The 19848-nt window shown below is 40.6% G+C and overlaps 1 protein-coding gene across 1 annotated transcript in view; it reads right to left on the bottom strand.

Annotated features, from left to right (window-relative positions):
- Nucleotides 1-482: 482 nt before the first annotated feature.
- Nucleotides 483-19848, bottom strand: part of gfra3 (GDNF family receptor alpha 3) — a 51197-nt gene continuing 31831 nt past the window's right edge. Inside the window, exons 7-9 of the mRNA XM_029440987.1 lie at nt 18682-18816; nt 16871-17007; nt 483-3438 (exon numbers count right to left, since the gene is read on the bottom strand). Coding sequence (XP_029296847.1) covers nt 3223-3438; nt 16871-17007; nt 18682-18816 — 488 coding nt within the window. The 3' untranslated portion in view covers nt 483-3222. The remainder of the gene's footprint in view (nt 3439-16870; nt 17008-18681; nt 18817-19848) is intronic.

Here is a 19848-nt window from a genome sequence, read left to right as displayed (position 1 = left end):
GCTCACCCCTTCTTCTTTTTTTGTCCTTCATTGCTTTTTGTCCTTTTCCTCTTCTTTCTCTCTGCTTTTTTATTTTTTCCATTTTTCATTCTTTCCCTCCTCCTCCTTTCATTCTCTCACTTCCTATATGTGTCCTCTCATAATTGTTCCTTTGCCTACTTATTACTATTCCTGTTCCCTCTTTGTTTCTTCTTCTCTTCTGTATTTTCTCTGCTTTTTCCCTCTCATCTTCTTCTTTCCTCTCTCCATCCCTCCTCTCCTCTCTTTTCTTCCCCTGCTCCCTTCTTCCTTCCTCTTTTTCTTACTTTTTTCTTCAGTGTCTATTCCCTTCTCTTTCCCCTCTCATTTCTTTGTTCCCCTCTTCATCTTTTCTTCTCTTTTTTGTTTCTGCCTCTGTTCTGTCTCAGTCCTATCCTCTTTTTCTTTCCATTCTTTCATCCCCTTCACAACCTTCATGCTTCTTCTCCTCTTTTTTCTTCCTCTCCCTCCTATTTCTTTCCTCTTTTTTTTAATCTCCTATCATCTCTTAGCTTAACTTTCTCTTGTTTCCCTATTTTGTCCTCTCCTCACTTTCCTCTTTTCCTTTACATTCCCTCTTTCTCTCTCATCTTTTCCCTCCTCTGTCTCCTTGCCCTCCACCATCATTAGCGCCTCTGCAGGTGGAGGTGGACGTTACACATTCCAAGAAACAGAAAGAAAAAAAAGGAACTGTGTCAGCAAAAGGTTTTCATGACATAGAAAATCAAGAGCCGGTGATATTCTCTGTTATGTTTGTGCTCCAGGGTTTTTTTTGTTTCTATCAGTGCCTGACCCCCCCTCCCAGAAAACAAAAAGAGAAACAAAACATGCACACACACACACACACACACACACACACACACACACACACACACACACACACACACACACACACACACACACACACACACTGCTCCCCGCGTGAGCCTGTCAGATGATAAAGAGATGTTGTCAGGGACTGATTATCAGCCTCCCAACTAAGTACAAGTAAAACATCAAATGCACATGACCACACAGGGACCTGGCCTTGTTTTTCTTTCCTAATTTCTCCTCCATACATCTCTCCCACTCCTTCTCTAACTCTCTTCATTTTGTCTGTGTCGGTGTCAAAAGTAGCGTGTGTTTTTCGCCTGCTGGGTTTGCTATTTGATTTGTTCTGCCGTTTTAGAGCTCATATTGTTTCTGGTGTGTTGTTTTTATTATGACGGCTTTATTCATATCGGTGCCTGTGGCAGCTCGGGTCCCGGTCCTGAGTCACCGGGGAGGGAGATAGGGATGGGGATAGAGCAATAAAGCAAGAAAGCAAGAAAGAGCTGCATTGGCTCAATACATGGCAGGCAGTGTGTGTGCAAATGTGTGTGTGTGTGCGACTCTGTACAGTATGTGTGGCCATGCTGACGTGGGTGGGAACGATGAAGTACAAGACTCAAATTATAACAAAAAGCTTCACCCAATTTTCTTTGCAATCTCTGCCTGATCCCTGCAGGCACGCACAAACACACACATCACACATCACACATCACACACTTGGCACTTGATGTTCATTAAACAATGAGAGACAAGTGTGTAATTTGTCATTCACCATGGCTGTAGAACGGGGAGAAGAGGATCTCTCCATTCATCACTGTGATGAAGTCAGACTGATACATCATATATAAACGCCCCTTCCTCCTTCACTCATTGGTAGCATGACCCACAGACAGGTAAGTCGCAACCACTGGGACAAATCATTATCCATCAATGAGTTAAAAAAAACAACAACAACAATAACAAAAACAACAACAAGGTCCGACTGCAGCCGTCGGGCCTTCCTGTGTGTGTGGGTATGTGTGGGGTTTATCTTCAGCACTCAGACTTTTTGTTTGTCCACTTTTCTGGCCCATCAGCTGATTTGACTCCAAAAACAGGAAATGTAGGACAACTATCTATGTGGGTTTAAAGATAATAATAATTTGTAATGTAATGTTTGACACTACATTTTGTTTAGCTGCTAATGATAGCTAGATACCAGACTTTGGGTTGTTATTATTATATTATTATTTTGACTGTGTTCCTTTTAAAAAGCAGCTATTGGTGGATTTTGTAGAAGCTATAAATCAAGAACAGGCTGTATCATAAATGAGATGTTTGTATACAGTGTCATTATCAACTTAACTAGCTAAATTCATTAGCATGCTAAAATGCTTGTTTGCATAATCACATGTAGCAACCTTTTCAGATTTCTTTTTTCTATGTTGCAACTTTTCACTAAAAAGAGTTTGGAGCCTGTTTCTGTGCATCCAGCAATTTCATTATATTGCGAGGATAGTTGATAAAGTTATAGCTAGTCAGCTTGGGAACGCTGAGCAGTTAAAAAAATCAGAGCTCCATTGATGAATAAAATCAACAAATCCATATTCATATCATTAAAAGATTCCAACAGAATGCAACATGATGTGCTGTGTTTTTGTGCTGCTCTCAGCCAAAAATGCTAACATTTATTTCGTACCATGCGTGCAGCCTAATGCACTGTGTTAGTTAGTGATTATTACATTGTATGCTATGCAGAATGGGAAGAACAGGAAAAGACATTGCAATGACTCGGGAGAGTTAACATCTTATTCTCAGATCGTTAGCGTATCCTCCTCTGCTAGTATTGTGGGCACACCAGATAAATACAAAGGTGGCCTAGCTACTTTTATTATGGTACATATTTGTATCCTCTTGCTAAGTTAACCAGACATTAACTGTGCGAGCTTAATGTATATATTTTGTATTTGCTTGTGTTGAACTGCCAGCGATTGCATACAACAGTTTTTTATTTTTCAACACACCTTGGCCCTCTAATATGTTTGTCCTAACAACCGAGATGCCCACTCAAGTGAACATATTTTTACTGACAGGGACAGCTACATTATGCTCAGTGGTTGATGGCAGCACACCTACCACAACTAGGTTATTTGGACTCACAGGACTTTAATACATCACAGCAGCTGCAGTCAGACCACGTTGAACAAAGTGTAATTGTCAAAAGAAGAAAAGAGGGAAGCAAGGACAGAAGTAAGGAATCAAGAGGATGCTACTGACAAAATGTGAAGTCCATTTCTTCACTGTGTTTCCTATCATTTTACAACGATCAGTCCACGATTGTAGGCAGGTCCATCATATGTGAGTGTGTGCAGGTATATGTGTGTGTGTGAGTGTGTCTTCTTTATATCCTCTGTTCTACCCCCAACTGAGGGAGGCAGACAGAATCAGAAGGATCAGTAGTGCAGATTTGGGAAGGCCAGTGGTGAGGGATGTAGCCCCACCTGTCCCGGAAGAGCCCAGGTTGGAGACGGTGGCCCTCTCTGAGTACAGCGGGATGACGTCAAACTGGCCACCTTCATCACCATCCTCCTCTCTCTGTGTCAGTTCCTCCTCTTCCTCAATCTCCACCACCTGAGAGGGAGAAGACGTCTTTGTGAAAACCTTTACAACGGTAGGAAATGTTCACCTGAACTCTCAGATGCTAAATAGTGAAGATCAAGTTTGATTTCTCTGAATTATTTGTGTGAGGAACTTAAATCAAATATGTTAGTTCATGAGGTTGGTGGTTGAAGTGAAGGTCGTGTGTGTTCTTCATCTTGTTTATGAGCCTCGTCTGTCAAGAGACCACTTCATCCGGACATCTTAGATATGCCACTGTTTATTGTTCACAATATTGGGCTAAAATCAATAAAACGATTTGAGAAAGACAAAGAAATATAGAATACAAATCGCATAACATCATTTTAAATAGAATATCATGTTTTAAAATTGAACTTGAATGTTAAAACTGAATGTTAAAACTGAATGTTGCGAAAGACATTAGTCATTAAAAAAAATATATATATTATTTGAAATTGGGTTTTGAGAGTGAATCTGATCAAACAGAATATTTACTGAATAATCTGAATCTGAAATGGATTTGATCAAATAGAAAGGAATGGGAACAAATCAGTAAAATGTAGGTAGCATAAGGCTGATATTGGATGTTCATATTGGAATTATGTTCCTATTGGACGATTCCACATGGTTTACATGCCAACAGTCAGTGTCAGTGCAGAATGGATAATTCATAGCAGATTTGGTGGGAAAGGCTCTTTGAGGGAGCTTCTCGAAGAACCAGCAGCAACAAGGATTCTGCTGACAGAACTAAGTTCCCCTCAACAAATATACATTAACATTAGATATTTTTGGAAGTATGAATGAAGCAGCTGATGCCAATCAGCAAATGCAAGCCTGACTTTAGTGCTTTTGTGTGTCCGCGTGTGAACACTTTGATCAATATAAGTCTTTATTTAAAACTTTAAAGCTGTTGATGAATATGATTCACTGCAGTGTTATGGGTGCTGAGTGTTGTGGATGCCCAGCTGTTCAGCCTCAATGATATGCACCAACATCTGGAGGAGCCCAAGGCCTGTGCTAGGTTATTGTGTGCAGATTGTTCTTCTACTGATAATAATATGGCATGCTATCATTTCATTGAAATACTGCCTCTGATACCTGCCCGTTTCATGGTGTTCCGATTTATTGACTGACGCTTTTTGACACATTTGAAACTTTCCATCATCTTGTCTGACAGTTGCAGAAGCTGTAAACAAGCCAGTTGTCTTGCTCTCCTTCAGGGTACAGACACGGATTATGGTTTAGTTCTTCTCACTTTTGTGGAGTGTTTCTACGTAGTGAAATAGATTCTTATATGTATTTAAAATGGGATGTTAAAATATTAAGCCAGACCAGCAGGAAGAGCACATTCTTTCTAAGCTTAAACTTTTCTCCAGTCTGTAGTTATTCTTAGTCACTCTCTGGTACTGGTATTAACATTGTTAATATGTCTTTGAAGTTAATTAGAGTGAAGAGGACAGACCTGGTTCTTCTTAGGACCAGTTCACGCCCAGGGAACTTACAGTATATCTCAAAAGTGAGTACACCCTTTAGATTTTTGCAAATATTCTGTTATATCCTTTCAGGGGATAACATTATCCTACTGAAACTTTGATATAACTTAAAGTAGTCAGTGTGCTGCTTGAATAACAGTATAGATTTATTGTCCTTTGAAAATTACTCAGTACACAGCTGTTAATGTCTAAACAGCTGGCAACAAAAGTGAGTACACCCCATAGTGAACATGTCCTAATTGTGCCCAATGATGTTGTTTTCCCGCCCTGGTGTCATGTGACTCGTTAGTGTTACAAGGATTCAGGTGTAAATGATAAGCAGGGCTGTTAAATTTGGTGTTTTGGGCACAATTCTCTCTGAATGCTGGACAACATGGCACCTCATGGCAAGGAACTCTCTGAGCGGCTGAAAAAAAGGATTATTGCGCTTCACAAAGATGGCCTTGGCTATAAGAAGATTGCCAACACCATGAAAATGAGTTGCAGCACAGTGGCTAAGATCATACAGCGGTTTTCCAGGACAGGTTCCACTCGGAACAGGCCTCGCCAGGGTCGACCAAAGAAGTTGAGTCCACGTGCTCAGCGTCATATCCAGAGGTTGGTTTCCAAAAATAGACGTGCGAGTGCTTCCAGCATTGCTGCAGAGGTTGCAGAAGTGGGATGTCAGCCTGTCAGTGCCCAGACCATACGCCGCACACTGCATCAAATCGGTTTGTATGGCCGTCGCCCCAGACAGAAGCCCCTTCTGAAACCGATGCATAAGAAAGCCCGCAAACAGTTTGCTGAAGACAATGAATCCAAGAACATGAGTTACTGGAACCATGTCCTGTGGTCTGATGAGACCAAAATAAACCTGTTTGGGTCAGATGGTGTCCGGCGTGTGTGGCGGCACCCTGGTGAGGAGTACCAAGACAAATGTGTTTTGCCTACAGTCAAGCATGGTGGTGGCAGCATCATGGTCTGGGGCTGCATGAGTGCTGCCGGCACTGGGGAGCTGCATTTCATTGAGGGACACATGAATTCCAATATATACTGTGACATCCTGCAGCAGAGCATGATCCCCTCTCTTCGGAAACTGGGCCGTAGGGCAGTTTTCCAACATGATAATGACCCTAAACACACCTCCAAGATGACAACGGCCTTGCTGAAGAAGCTGAAGGTTAAGGTGATGGACTGGCCAAGTATGTCTCCAGACCTAAACCCAATTGAGCACATGTGGGGCATCCTCAAGAGGAAGGTGGAGGAGTGCAAGGTGTCCAACATCCGTGCGCTCCGTGATGTCGTCGTGGAGGAGTGGAAGAAGATTCCAGAAGCAACCTGTGCAGCTCTGGTGAATTCCATGCCCAGGAGGGTTAAAGCAGTGCTAGATAACAATGGTGGTCACACAAAATATTGACACTTTGGGCACAATTTAGACATGTTCACTATGGGGTGTACTCACTTTTGTTGCCAGCTGTTTAGACATTAACAGCTGTGTACTGAGTAATTTTCAAAGGACAATAAATCTATACTGTTATTCAAGCAGCACACTGACTACTTTAAGTTATATCAAAGTTTCAGTAGGATAATGTTATCCCCTGAAAGGATATAACAGAATATTTGCAAAAATCTAAAGGGTGTACTCACTTTTGAGATATACTGTATATGTGTACTTATACACTGTTGTTACATTACGTTCAACATTGTTGTCTGTAATGAAAATAAATATAGTTGTATTGTATTGTATTTTGTTGTAGAATCCATTGTCACCTGTTGTTAATATGTGATTTGTATCTATATATATATTCACTGTATGAGGAAATATCAATGTTTAGGATTAGATCTGCCAGAAAACTGACTTGAAATGTGATCAAATCTCACATAATAATAATAATTATATAAATATATATATATGTATGTATGTATGTATGTATGTATGTATGTATGTATGTATGTATGTATGTATATATATAATATTAATAATAATGTAATAATATGTATGTGTGATTAGGTGGCAGTAAAAAAAGAAACTCTGAAAATGGTATTCAAAATCACATTGAAGTCCCACCTCCGTGTTTTTAATGTGACATTTGTTACATTATGCCTGAGCGGATACTCAGCTTTTTGAAGTGAAACCTTTTAAATCCTGGAAAAATCATTCTAGAGTAACAAACCAAAGCAAAGACAAGCAGCTGAGTGACGGACGGATGAGATAATGTTGAGCAGGTATGGGTGGGGGTGATGGAGGAACTGAGGAAAGGACAGAATAAGGTAAGTGGGGGATTTGTGGAAGGAAGAGAAAGAGGGGGAGACATATGGGTTTGAATAAATTCATACTAATGAAGCCTGACTGATGCACTGCTTCCAACCAACACCTCATCTAATCCGCTCACTGGGAGAGAGACACAGAGAGACACAGAGAGGGAGCGAGAGCGGGAGCTGAAAAGAGAGAGTTGGAATCCCCTCTTGTCTGGCGGCCCAGATTATCTCTGGCAGTGAGGCATGCTGGAAGCCAGGGAGCCACAGCCACGGCAGATTGTGGTCTGGCCAAGGTTACAGTAGCCAGGACTGCAATTGGATTGGACCACATTTAATGGTCAGTGTTGGACAAGGGCAGCCAGAAGCTGTGGAGCTCTCAAAACATATGTGTTCACAGCACATTTCAGCACGTCTGTGTGTCTGCTACTGTCTGGACAATACTGAGCTGGCAGACTCAGACAGGATCCTGATAGGACTGAAATCAAAACACTTCAGGGCCAAGACTTGTATTTTTGCCACACACTGTGTGACGCCTGATTGGTTGGGAGAGGACAGTCATGACAGTTTGAACATTTGTTTGGTTGTAGTTGGGGTCTGACTGCGCATCTGAAAATGCATGGCATCTAATGGCATCTGAAAATGCCATTTATGTGTAAAAAACATCATCCAGAAGTTTTGCCTGCAAATTCATTCACCCTCTCTGTACTTAACTTGGTACAATCCAAGTTCCCTTTACTATAAAGCTCATTGAATGCTTGCATTTCCTGTTTAAAAGGTGGTTCTTTTTTGACCAGGTTTTGGTTTTAATAGTTAATCATTCCCATCTTTTAAACTGCTCATTTACAACAACAAAAAACTAAGTCGGATACCTACAGCAAGCACACTGTCAAACAAACATTATGCAGATCCCACAAGCCTCACTAGACACATACAGTATATTGTATGTTTTTTACACTTTCAGATTTTTGGCCATGATCTGGCGTGGGGGGCGTGGCTTAAACTGACAGGGGCATTAAAATGTGAGTAACAGAAAAACAAAGAAGGTTGAGGACCTTCCTCAAACATGTTGCTTTCAGGAAACGTAGGTACCTCGAAAAGTATGATTAGACACTTTCTATACACATATTCCCGTGATTTACAGTAAAAACTGACGGCAGTGACAAAGTTCCGATAAGCAACCAGTCTTAGACCGTACTCGGTACCAACACTGGAAACGAAGCATTGCATGAACTAGCTTTCTGTGTTAGTGAACGTTACACTCTTCAGTGTCCAGCTCAAGATTCTTTCTTTAACGTGTTTTGTCTTTGTTATCTATGTTTTTCAGAGTGTCTAACGTTACTATAACTCGACAGCGGCTGCAGCGGCTGCAGCTTTAAAAATGTGCTCACACAGAACCTCTGAATATAATAATGCTTGGTAATAACTAATGTTAAGTTATTAGTATCACCTTTTCATAGAGTTAGTACACATGTCACCTTTGCAGTTCTCCTTGTTGTTGTTTTTGTTGTTGTTGTTGTCTTTACACTGGTTCCGGTTCTGAGCATTGAGGACGACAATGCCCTCCAAATGTTCCGGCTGCCCCACCAGCGTGTGCTTCCCTCCCATCACCCCAAAATTCAAGAAAATAAAAGTGTTTCATTTTCTTATTGTCAACTAATCATAAAATTGCCGCATCGAAATGATGTGTTTTACAAATATCTGGGTTGAATCTATAAAAAAAGACAGGCAGCGAGAGTGCGGAGTCCCTTTTCTGATCAGCTCTCCATAAGCACCAGCAGCCGTGTGTGTGTGTGTGTGTGTGTGTGTGTGTGTGTGTGTGTGTTCAGCTGAGAGGAGACTGGGTTCTTTACTCGTCGGAAAACACCGGAGGCAGCGAGTGCGCAGTCAGCATTAAAACTTCCACTGAAACCGCTGCATTTTTCTTATACACCACACAGACGTGTATGTGCTTAATGAATTATCTTTATTTACAATGCACTTTTTACAGCAGAGCCATCTGCAAACACGCTAAAACAAGCAATGTTGAAACATGACTATGTATATATATATATACATATATATATATACCTGAAGTATAGTAAAGTATAAATATACTGTATACATACATACATACATACATACATACATATATATATATATATATATATATATATATATATATATATATATATATTTTGTGATGTCATGAGAGGCAGGGCCATGGATGGGAGATACATTCCCTCCAGGTGGATGCAGAAGGGATTACAAGTTGCAGCCAAGCTGTACCATATCAGCTGATTGCCCTAGTACAGCAGTTAAAAGAGAGGAAGGAGACAGTGGAGAGAGGAGAGAGACAACGCCTGAGGGGAAGAGAATACAACTAGAGGTTTTGATTTGAATACCTGTTTTGTTTTGTTTGTCTGTAAGAAATAAATTAACCTGTATATTAACTAAATACACCGGATTTAAGTTTGACAACTACGTTTTGGCCGTGTTCCTTTCCTGCACCCACACCTCCAGAGCTCCCAGAGGAAAGCTCCCGACCTCTCAAGACATCACAATATATATATCTATATATAGATATATATGTATATGTATATAAATATATATATATAGTATAGTATAGTATATAGTGTATATATATATAGATATATATTTGATATACTATATATATATATATATATACATAGTATATAATTAATTATATAGTATATATATATATATATATATAGTATATAATATAATTATATAGTATATATATACATATATATATATACATACATATGTATATATATGTGTGTATATATAGATATATATATAGTATGTATAAATATATATATATATATATATATAGTATAGTATATAGTGTATATATATAGATATATATTTGATATACTATATATATATATATATATATAGTATATAATATAATTATATAGTATATATATATATATATATATAGTATATAATATAATTATATAGTATATATATACATATATATATATATATATACATATATATATATATATATACATACATATGTATATATATGTGTGTATATATAGATATATATATAGTATGTATAAATATATATATATATATATATATATAGTATAGTGTATATAGTATGTATATATATATAGAGATATATATAGTATGTGTATATATATATATATATATATATATATATAGAGAGAGAGAGAGAGAGAGAGAGAGAGAGAGATTTTGTCATGCTTTGTGTTAAACAAAGTGAATGTTCATTCTTAAATATTTCGTTGGTGTGGAGTATATCAATAGAGAAGAAAAGGGATGGTGGAATATTGGCATGTGAATGTGCCAGAGGCCACAAAATGTGGGCTGTTATGGTCAAATTCTTTCTCGAAGAAGAATAGCCAAATAATTTCTTGAAGCTGGAGCCCCAGCTGGTTACTTTTCCTCACTGGCTGCTCCATATGCTTGTTGAAATCCCTGATTACTGTACACAGCTTGCCTGTACATATTGGGAGATAGCTCTAGATAAGAAAAAAATCATTGGCCATTATAGTTTATAGTCCTAAAGAACACTCATATTAATGATCTACATCTAGGGCAGTCTTTGCGAGACCTGGGAAACTTTAGTCAGTAGTCTCTGAAGAAAGGCCCTTTTCAGTTGCTCGTAGAATAAATAAAGATCACTTTACATTATGCACTGATTGATTCAATGTAAATAAAAAAAACAAACAGCATGCAAGTCATCACTTAAGACATATGCAAAGACAACAACAAGAACTGCAAAGGTGACATGTGTACTAACTCTATAAAAAGGTGATACTAATAACTTAACATTAGTTATTACCAATCATTATTATATTCAGAGGTTCTGTGTGAGCACATTTTCAAAGCTCTGCAGCTGCAGCCGCTGTCGAGTTATAGTAACGTTAGACACTCTGACAAACATAGATAACAAAGACAAAACACGTTAAAGGAAGAATCTTGAGATGGACAATGAAGAGTATAACGTTCACTATTACTCACACTCATTACACTTACTGTGTAGGATAATTTCCCAGAGTATCTATTAAAATCAGTGAGCATGTTGTCCTGTTGCAGAGGACGCATCGCAAGTGCCTAGCGAATACTACGCTGCGTTCACAGTGCTGTATGGAAGTGGGAAACGTCAATTCATAAAGTGTGTCTGTTGAACTGCTGAATATGTCCCAGTGTATTGCTCTTATACTGCTACTGTTGGTACTGAGTACGGTCTAAGACAGCTTGCTTAACGGAACTTTGTCACTGGTGTCAGTTTTTTTTTTAATGCAAATCACGGGAATATACGTATAGAAAGTGTCTAATCATACTTCTCGAGGTACCTACGTTTCCTGAAGGCAACGTGTTTGAGGAAGGTCCTCAGCCTTTGTTTTTGCTGTAACTCACATTTCAACGCCCCTCTCAGCTGAAGCCACGCCTCCCAGGCCACATCAGGGCCAGAAGTCTGAAAGTGAAAAAATAAAATCTGCAAATGAAACTCAGATATCCATCCATCCATCCATCGTCTACCGCTTATCCAGGGTCGGGTCGCAGGGGCAGCAGCTCCGGTAAGGAACCCCAATCTTCCCTTCTCCGGGCCACATCCTTCAGCTCTGACTGGGGGATCCCGAGGTGTTCCCAGGTCAGTGAGGAGATTATATCTCCCCCACAGTGAGGAGATTATATCCTTACTAGATGCCCGAACCACCTCAACTGGCTCCTTTCAATGTAAAGGAGCAGCGGCTCTACTCCGAGTCTCTCATGGATGGTTGAGCTTCTCACCCTATCTCTAAGGGAGACGCCAGCCACCCGTCTGAGAAAAGTCATTAAGGGCTCATTCCCTATCCAGAGTAGGCAATCCACCGGTTTCCTGCTGAGAGCCATGGCCTCAGATTTTGAGGTGCTGATCCTCATCCCAACCGCTTCACACTCGGCTGCGAACCGATCCAGTGACTGTTGAAGGTCACAGACCGATGATGCCATAAGGACCACATCATCTGCAAAGAGCAGCGATGAAATCCTCAGGCCACCAAACTGCAACCCCTCCATGAAAATAACGAACAGGATTGGTGATAAAGCGCAGCCCTGGCGGAGGCCAACATTCACTGGGAACGAGTCCGACTTACTGCCAAGTATCCGGACACAACTCTCACTTTGGGCCAACAGGGATTGGATGGCCCTCAGAAGTGACCCCCTCACCCCATACTCACGCAGCACCTCCCACAGTATCACCCGGGGGACCCGGTCATACACCTTCTCCAGATCCACAAAACACATGTAGACCGGATGGGCGTACTCCCAAGCCCCCTCCAGGATCCTTGCGAGAGTGAAGAGTTGGTCTGTTGTTCCACGATCAGGACGGAATCCGCATTGTTCCTCTTCAATCAGAGGTTCGAAACTCAGATATCAAAATATACATAAAAGGGAAACATTTAAATAAATAATTTATTTCAAAGAATTACAGAACTGAATAAAAATAATATTCAACCGGAAAAAACTTTTCATACACTTATTTTTACTTTGAAGATATTGTACTTTTCAAAGTTTGATCAACACTTTTGGCCCGGATTTAGCTCCCTAGTTTAGCAGATGACCACCAACAGACACTACCAAGAAATCAATGCTCACATAAAAAAAAATTAAGAATCACAAAGCACCTGGAGAACACAACATAGACACTGTGCTGATCAAGCAAGGTACAGAAACCTACTTCAACTCCCTCCTCATCACCCCCTTCCTCACTACCGGTCACTTACCCCTGCCCTCAGAAACAGCCAGTTACAATGATCCATAAATTAGGCAAAGATCGAAACAGACCCATCAGCCACCTCAGTCACATTGGTAAACTGCTTCAAAGCACCATCTCTGCAGATCCACAACCTATAACATCCTTAGGCTATCAGAAGCAGTTTCAGCAAAAAATCACTGTTTCCACTTCCCTCTACACCCCTATCACGCCCATAGCCGGTGTCCCGCAAGGTGGAGTCCTCAGTCCACTTCCTTTTCTCATTTTCTTCTTTATACCACCAACCATAGGACATGTCTCACAATTGGCAAATGACTTCGGTTACTGCAACTCCAAATCAATTTCACTGGGTGCCAAAAAACTCCAAACATGCATCACAACAAAATAGACCTGGTCCAACATGTTGAGAATAAAACTCAACCACCAAAATTAGCTCATTCTATTCACCAGAAACACCCATCTCAACCCCATGATCCAATTCCCCCTAAACGACCCTGGATAAAGACGCAAAGCCTTTTAGTTCTCTCTCTATCCCTCCACTTTGAAGCACAATGCTGATCAGCATGCCATGTACCAGCCAAAGCTGTGTTCTCCCCTCTCTGCTCTGCTCCCTGAACACCAACAGCTAATAATAATAATAATAATAATAATAATAATAATAATAATAATAATAATAATAATAATAATAATAATAATTGTATTTATAAAGCGCCTTTCAAAGCTAAAAGCAATCTCAAGGCGCTAGCTCCAACCCCAGTCACCTCTCTGTCAAACTCCTGAAGTTTGCGGATGACACCACCCTCATTGGACTCACCTCTGGTGGGGATAAATCCTCCTAAAGGGGGGAGATTGACCATTTGGTGACCTGGTGTGGACAAGACAACTGTCTCCCACAGAACAACCCATTACATCCATAGTATGTCCAGACTCAAAACCATCCAAGAAAGAAACATATTTCTTACACAGCTAATCCACAAAGCACAGTGGGCCACTGGAACACCTCCAAAACAAATATAATTATGAAAATCCCACCACCAACAGTAACCCCATGATTACATTTATGTGGTGATTACATTCCATTTACATGCCACACACTTCATAAATCTAATACATCATCTTTTTGTTAATTCTTTCTATTTTAAAATATATGTCTATTTATTTATTCATCTGCTTTACTTTGGTGTGCACTATATGATGGTCATGGTGGTCCTGAACTGATCCGGGCACAGATCAGCACCACACTTATATGGACCCGCAGTGCAGTAAGCAGTGTCAATACTTAAATCAATCCATAAATTGTATTTTTCACATGTAATTATATAAGGTAAAATTCCAGTTCATTTTTACAGTAGTTCCTTGCATTTAAAAGAGTAACCTCATTTAGGATCCTAGTGGCCTGAGGGTAGAAGATCTTCCTGAGCCTCACAGTGCTGGCCTGGTGAATCCAGTACTTCTTCACGACCTCCCTTTGTGTGTTTTGGGTTCCTTAATGATTCTCATAGCATAATTCTTGCAGCACCTGGTGTAAATATCCTTTAGGCAGGGCAGAGCCTGCCTACTGTATGTTCACCTGAACAAAGAACTCTTTGCAGGGTGTTGCAGTGCTGTTCGATTCTGTTTCCACTCTCGTTGGTGTGGAGTATGAATTTCTCAGTATTTGAGGAGATAACTGGAATTTCCTCAAGTGTCTGAGGTGAAACTGTCCCTGCCTTGCCTTTCTCACTACTGAGTCAGTATGCAGCATCCTACTCAGGCCCTCTGGGATGTTGCACTAAGTTACTTGAAGCTTTCCACCATCTCCACCAAGGAGTCGCTGATATTAAGGGATGCGTAGCTCGTTTCCTGTTTCTTTCCAAAGTCAACTATCAGCTCCTTAGTCTTGCTGACGTTCAGGAGTAGATTGTTGTCCTGACACCAGTGGGTCAGGTTCTCTACTTCAGGTAGGCCTTTTCATTGTTTTCTGTGATGAGGCCCACAACAGCTGTATCGTCAGCAAACTTGATGATGGTGCTGGAGTTGAAAGTGACTACACAGTCACGTGTGTACAGGAAGTACAGCAGGAGAATTAAAACGCCTCACTTGGAGTCTGCCTGTCAGGAAGTCAAGGAACCAAATGCACAGTGAGCCCTTTAATCACAGTTCTTTGAACTTTGTGACAAGCCTGGAAAGAACTGTAGTGTTAAATGCTGAACAGCAATCTCACATAGCTCTCTTTCTTGTCCCGGTGAGATATGGTGGTGTGGGGGATGTGTGCTATGGTATCTTCCCTAAATCGATTGGGAGGGTAGGCAAACTGTAGTGGGTTTAGTGTGCTGGATATTGAGGAGCAGAGGTAATCCTTGACCACAGGTTCAAAGCAGTTCATCACCACAGAGGTGAGTGCCACTGGGCAGTAGTCATTCAGGCAGGCAGGTCTTGTTTTCTTGGGCATAGGAATGATGCACGTGGGTTTGACAGACTGAGCAAGGGACAGGTTGAATAACGTTTTGTTTATCTATTTTCTTATTTATTCATTACCCCATCCCACCCACACTCGCAACAACCAAAAAAAACTCCCATATTCTGAAACCCAATGTTAGCAGGTATGAGATTGCGCAGTACTCTAAGATGGCAAATCACTTTTATATTTCAAAATATAATATTTATAATATATAATAATATTTCGGAATCAGGCATTCCCTAGGTTTAAAGGGGAATATCTTAAATCTGTATTTAGTTCTGAAATACCTAAACTGTTCATGCGTTCTCTATCATCATCTGGACCTCAGTAGTCCTAAAACACTGCAATGGATCATTCACACTCAGCATAATCTTTTTTGAGGCTTGCCAAAGTGCTTTGATAACTCCTTCCCCAGAGCTGGTACTTTGATCTTCAAATCAAATGCTGACTAGCTATTGTCTTCTACGACCACTGATGAGAGGTTTGATGTTCTCACGAGGACGACGACTGTCAAAACGTACACAAATGTATGTAAATACAATTGTGCTTCCAAACTGGTAACTTCCCTTATGACATTTTAAATGTTTGTATTTGCTTAGGCTATACGGTAGCCTATAGTTACTAAGCTTGTTGCCGACCGCGACATCCTGGAGAATCCTACTGTTGCAGGTGCCAGGTGTCTGCCTGTCTGTATGTTTGCCTGTCTGTCTGTTGGTATGTCTGTCTGTCTGTTGGTATGTCTGTCTGTCTATGGGCAGATTTTGTCATCACGATAGAGTCAGGATGCAGTTAGGACTCTACACAAATGTGTAGTTGAGATCAAAGTGAAGGTCATGTTCAAAGATGGCCGTGGTCCTAAGAAGGGGGGTGAAAGGGCCATTGGCCTGGCTTTGTGCTCAAGCTTTACCCCTGGCACCCCTGGCACAATTTGGCATCAAAAAACTTTGCAGGTGTGTCGGTTAAGTTCAAATATAGGTGTGGTCTGAGCAAGGGTGCAAAAGTCGGGCCAGGGGCGTAAAGTAGAGGGGGCATTGGTTCCTCCCCCACTTCCCGCCCCACAACTTTACAACCCTGGCCGAATTTGGCCGTCATGGATGTCTCTAGTTTCCAATTTGTGACCAGTTACTCGACAAAAAACAATTACATGGATTCTGTGTTGTCTGCTTCTATGGCCAAATTGTTTTTGTTCCTTTTTTATTTTTTATTTTTTATTTTTGATAATCAATTAATCAATCTATTATTTGAAAACTGTTTTTCTTTATATTTCTACATAACTAAGGTAGAATAGTGAGACATTTGGTACATTATTTGAATAACATTTAATCAGCACATTTTGAAATTTGAAAGATGTTACAAATGTTTAAAGAATATCTGCAAACTCCATCTTGTGTTGTCACAAACCAAAAGCAATGAAGTTAAAACAAATACAATAAATATACAACATACCGTGTGACAGTGACAAGATGAGATCAAATCAAAGATAATAGAAAAAGCCTTGGGATAAAAGTCTGAAAGGTAATTTAAAATGTGAAGTGTACTCACAATGTTGTTGTGTTCAGGCAGGTGGTTGTTGCTCAGCAGCTCATCCTGCTGAACCAGCGGGGAGGGTCTGGGAGCAGGAGGGGGGGTGAAGTCTGCAGGCAGGGAGCCGGGGCTCCCCATCCAACTGATAGAGTTACCTGCACGGAAACACAGCCCATCACTGCCTCTGTACGTGTGTGTGCACACGTGCGTGTGTGTGATTGTGTGTGCGCAGTGGGCTGCGTCCTGCGATGCTGCATCTGAGTGGGCGTGAACCTACATATCTATTTGTCAGTTTTATTGTTTGAGCTGTTGGCAGCTTGATAAATCACTGAGCTTTATGGGAAGTGCATTGACGCATCGATCGAGGCTTCAGTGTTTGGACATACAGGCTTCAGTGTGTATTGACAGTCTTATTGACAGGTGCTGTGATTGAGTGACAGGTGCAGGGCTTTACCCTACGGCTCCTCTCCTCACACCTCTTGAGCCCTGCAGAAGCCTAAAGCTGCAGATACAGACTGTAAGTCTCTTATGAATGCTAATACTGTAGCATGTAGCTGACACATAAAGCGGTAGAGTTGAGTTTGTGCTGTCAATATTGTTGCAGGAGCCAACCACCCAGACGGATTCAACAGACATTGTGTCGAAGAGTTATTTTCATTTATTCCCTTTGAGTATCTTTGATGGTGACACATTAATTCTGTTTTCATAATTCTGGTCCTCAAATACATTATTTAAACCAGGGTTTAAAAAAACAGTATGGTTAGCAGTATTGTTGATAGATCTTTAAAATGTGATTATGTTCCAGACAATCCTCAAAAAAGTGCTTTGTTGTAAGAAACACCTGAAACTGCATACAGGGTATCATGGGACAGTAACATATGCCATGAAACCATAAGAAATAGTCATTATAATAAAAGTAATTTCCTTTTTAGGATAAATAGGTTGTATAAAAACTCATGAGGACATTTCTTAAAGAAAATAAGAATATCCTGAACAGCAAAGATGAGTCTTGTTCAACATTTTGGAAATTATTCATATTCTCTTTCTTTTCAAGATTGAGATATGAGATTGTTACTTATGGAGTCAGGATGTGGTTAGATTATACAAGATATGGAACCCATAATTCCAGAAGGCATAGCCTACGGTGTGTGAGTGTGCGTGAATGTTACTCTCTCCTGAAGAGAGGTAAGATGGCACCTTGTATGGCAGCCACAAGTAATTGAAATGTTCTCATTGACCAGTGTCAGTCAGTGCACTGTCTCCAGTGTTCTGTGGCTCTGGAGGTCTTGGGCTCTGGTGTTCTGTGGCTCTGGTGGTCTGGGGCTCTGGTGCTCTGGTGTTCTGTGGCTCTGGAGGTCTTGGGCTCTGGTGGTCTGTGGCTCTGGAGGTCTTGGGCTCTGGAGGTCTGTGGCTCTGGGGCTCTGGTGGTCTGGGGCTCTGGTGGTCTGTGGCTCTGGAGGTCTTGAGCTCTGGTGGTCTGGGGCTCTGGAGCAGTTGCCCACTCTGCTCAGTTGGTAACCCAGCCTTTATGATAACAGTTTGGATTGAAATCAGGATTTGTTTAGCCTGAGCAACAAGGGTTTTAATATCTGCTGGACTTTGAGGAAAATGGATAAAAAATAGTATGCAGTCAAAAACTGCAAATACTACCGATATTGCAAACAAAACAATAACAAACTTGCTGTAATCTCATCAAAATGTCATCACCGAATCAATTCAGTTTGAAGGGCCAATAGACAATAAATAAATAAATCAAAGTCATCAGATCTCAAAGCATAGACCAAACACAATATATGAGAATATATGAAACATGTATAGTGTAGACTTACGCAGGCAGGTGTTATGGGTGAACACGCTCTGCAGTCTCAGACAATCCTGCCACTGGTTGCCGCTGCCTTCACAGTTACACCACAGCGACACGTCTGCAGAGCTGTTACTGATGTAGTTGGGAGACATGATGGTACCTACAGGTCAGAGGGGTTACAATTGAGCTTTGGATAAGTCAAAGAACCGACATATTTTACTTTGCTGTTAATACATCTTTATCACAGTAATTCAAAGATGTAAAGTCAATCGCCAGAAACAAATTAGGCCATGGCCAAAAAGCCTGGAAGCCTCTACTGGCTTCTACACTGCATTTTACTGTGAGCAATTTGGGAAGAAATCAGCTAAATTGCTTTATGTTACAACACAGAACCAGAATATTATTATTGTACATCAAACTGAGCTGAAACATAGCCTGCAGTAAAACATAATGTAAACTCTGTGACTTGTATGCGAGCTGATGGGGCATTTTGAAGCCTGGAGTTGGGTTTTTAATAATAATACATTATATTTATAAAGCGCTTTTCCAGACCCAAAGCTGCCAAGAAGCTCAATGCCATCTTGGTAACTTTTAGGGGCATAAAGTTATGACAATATGTTGAAGCCTGGATGAAGCTGAGGTAGCAAAAACTATAGCTGAGTGCAACACACACATCACAAACAACCTACTTTTATGTCTTGAAGAAAAACATTTGCGGGATCACACTGACCTTTCTTTCAAAGGAAGAGATGAGAAAATCAATACCACTCTCATGTCTGTACATTAGTACAGGTCAGTTAGCCTAGCTTAACATAAACACTCAAAGCAGGGGGAAACAGCTAGCTTGGCTCCGTCCATCACACTCTTTCTGCCTTTCCACCCATTACACTCCCTTTCCAGCCATCCACTCCACTCCATTCTGTACAGCCACTTATATTTGGAGATTTGCACATTAACTTTGTTATAGAGAGTCTTCGTACAATATATTCAACACTTCCTTTTGCTGTTGGGTCTACCATGTAGCTGTTACTCATCATGCCAATTTTAGGTTCAACCCTAACTTCATAGTTTTTCTCTTCATTTCAGTCCACCTCTTCACGCCAGCCATGGGCATGATGTGATGTGTCTTACAGAAACAAGTTTTATACATCAGCTGATGGTATGAGCTTCCATGTATGCACCAAATGAGAGG

Source organism: Cottoperca gobio, chromosome 10 (assembly GCF_900634415.1).
Source record: "Cottoperca gobio chromosome 10, fCotGob3.1, whole genome shotgun sequence".
In the NCBI taxonomy this organism is placed as follows: Eukaryota; Metazoa; Chordata; class Actinopteri; order Perciformes; family Bovichtidae; genus Cottoperca; species Cottoperca gobio.
The sequence above is the reverse complement of the archived record's forward strand: the minus strand, read 5'-3'. Positions and strand labels throughout refer to the sequence as shown.